The sequence below is a fragment of the Crocodylus porosus genome, unplaced genomic scaffold (assembly GCF_001723895.1).
Source record: "Crocodylus porosus isolate Cpor-Errol unplaced genomic scaffold, CroPor_comp1, whole genome shotgun sequence".
In the NCBI taxonomy this organism is placed as follows: Eukaryota; Metazoa; Chordata; order Crocodylia; family Crocodylidae; genus Crocodylus; species Crocodylus porosus.
In genome coordinates this window covers 99135024-99135726 of record NW_017728918.1, presented here as the reverse complement: position 1 = coordinate 99135726, position 703 = coordinate 99135024, and the positions used below count along the sequence as shown (strand labels likewise).

At 61.7% G+C, this 703-nt stretch overlaps 1 protein-coding gene across 1 annotated transcript in view; it reads left to right on the top strand.

Annotated features, from left to right (window-relative positions):
* Positions 1-90: 90 nt before the first annotated feature.
* Positions 91-703, top strand: part of CCDC185 (coiled-coil domain containing 185) — a 2608-nt gene continuing 1995 nt past the window's right edge. The window contains exon 1 of the mRNA XM_019538199.1: positions 91-96. Within this exon, the coding sequence (XP_019393744.1) occupies positions 91-96 (6 nt within the window). The remainder of the gene's footprint in view (positions 97-703) is intronic.

The following is a 703-nucleotide window of genomic DNA, read 5'->3' as shown; positions in this document are numbered from 1 at the left end:
CGATCACGGACCACCCGCAGGCGCTGCCAGCAGCGTCGATGGCCGTCAGGGGCGATCACGGACCACCCGCAGGCGCTGCCAGCAGCGTCGATGGCGGTCAGGGGCGATCACGGACCACCCGCAGGCACTGCCAGCAGCGTCAATGGCGGTCAGGGGCGGTCACGGACCACCCGCAGGTGCTGCCAGCAGCACGGGTGGTGGGATGGCGAGCAGTGCCTGCCTGCAGGCACCGCCAATGGTATCAGCAGTGCCTTTTTGCAGGGGGTGCACTGCCATGTGCAGGGGATGCGCGTGCACCCCCTATGCATCACCCGTGTACAGGACCATTAGCAATAATATTAGCTATGGTATCATAATAAAAGTACAGAACGTGTGGCTGTTACGTGGTTCTGGGCAACTAGAAAAAGTCAAGTGTTCTGTGTGAGAAAGAGTGCAGGAGCTGGTGTGGCTAGTGTGTGGCTCTGACTTTTGTCAGGTGTGTGAAAGAGAGAGAGATGGTCTGACTACTCCGTGGTTCTGCACGCTTTAAAGAGATGTGTGAGAGACGAGAGACAGCTTGCTGCTGTGGCTACGGTGCGGCTCTGAGCACTAACAAGTAAAGCGGGGTGCGTGACAGGGGCGGGCGGCCTAACGCCCGGGCCCAGTGCCCGGGAGCCGGGGCGGAGGCAGCCCCCGGCGAGCGGCCCTTTGTGACGCGGGCGGC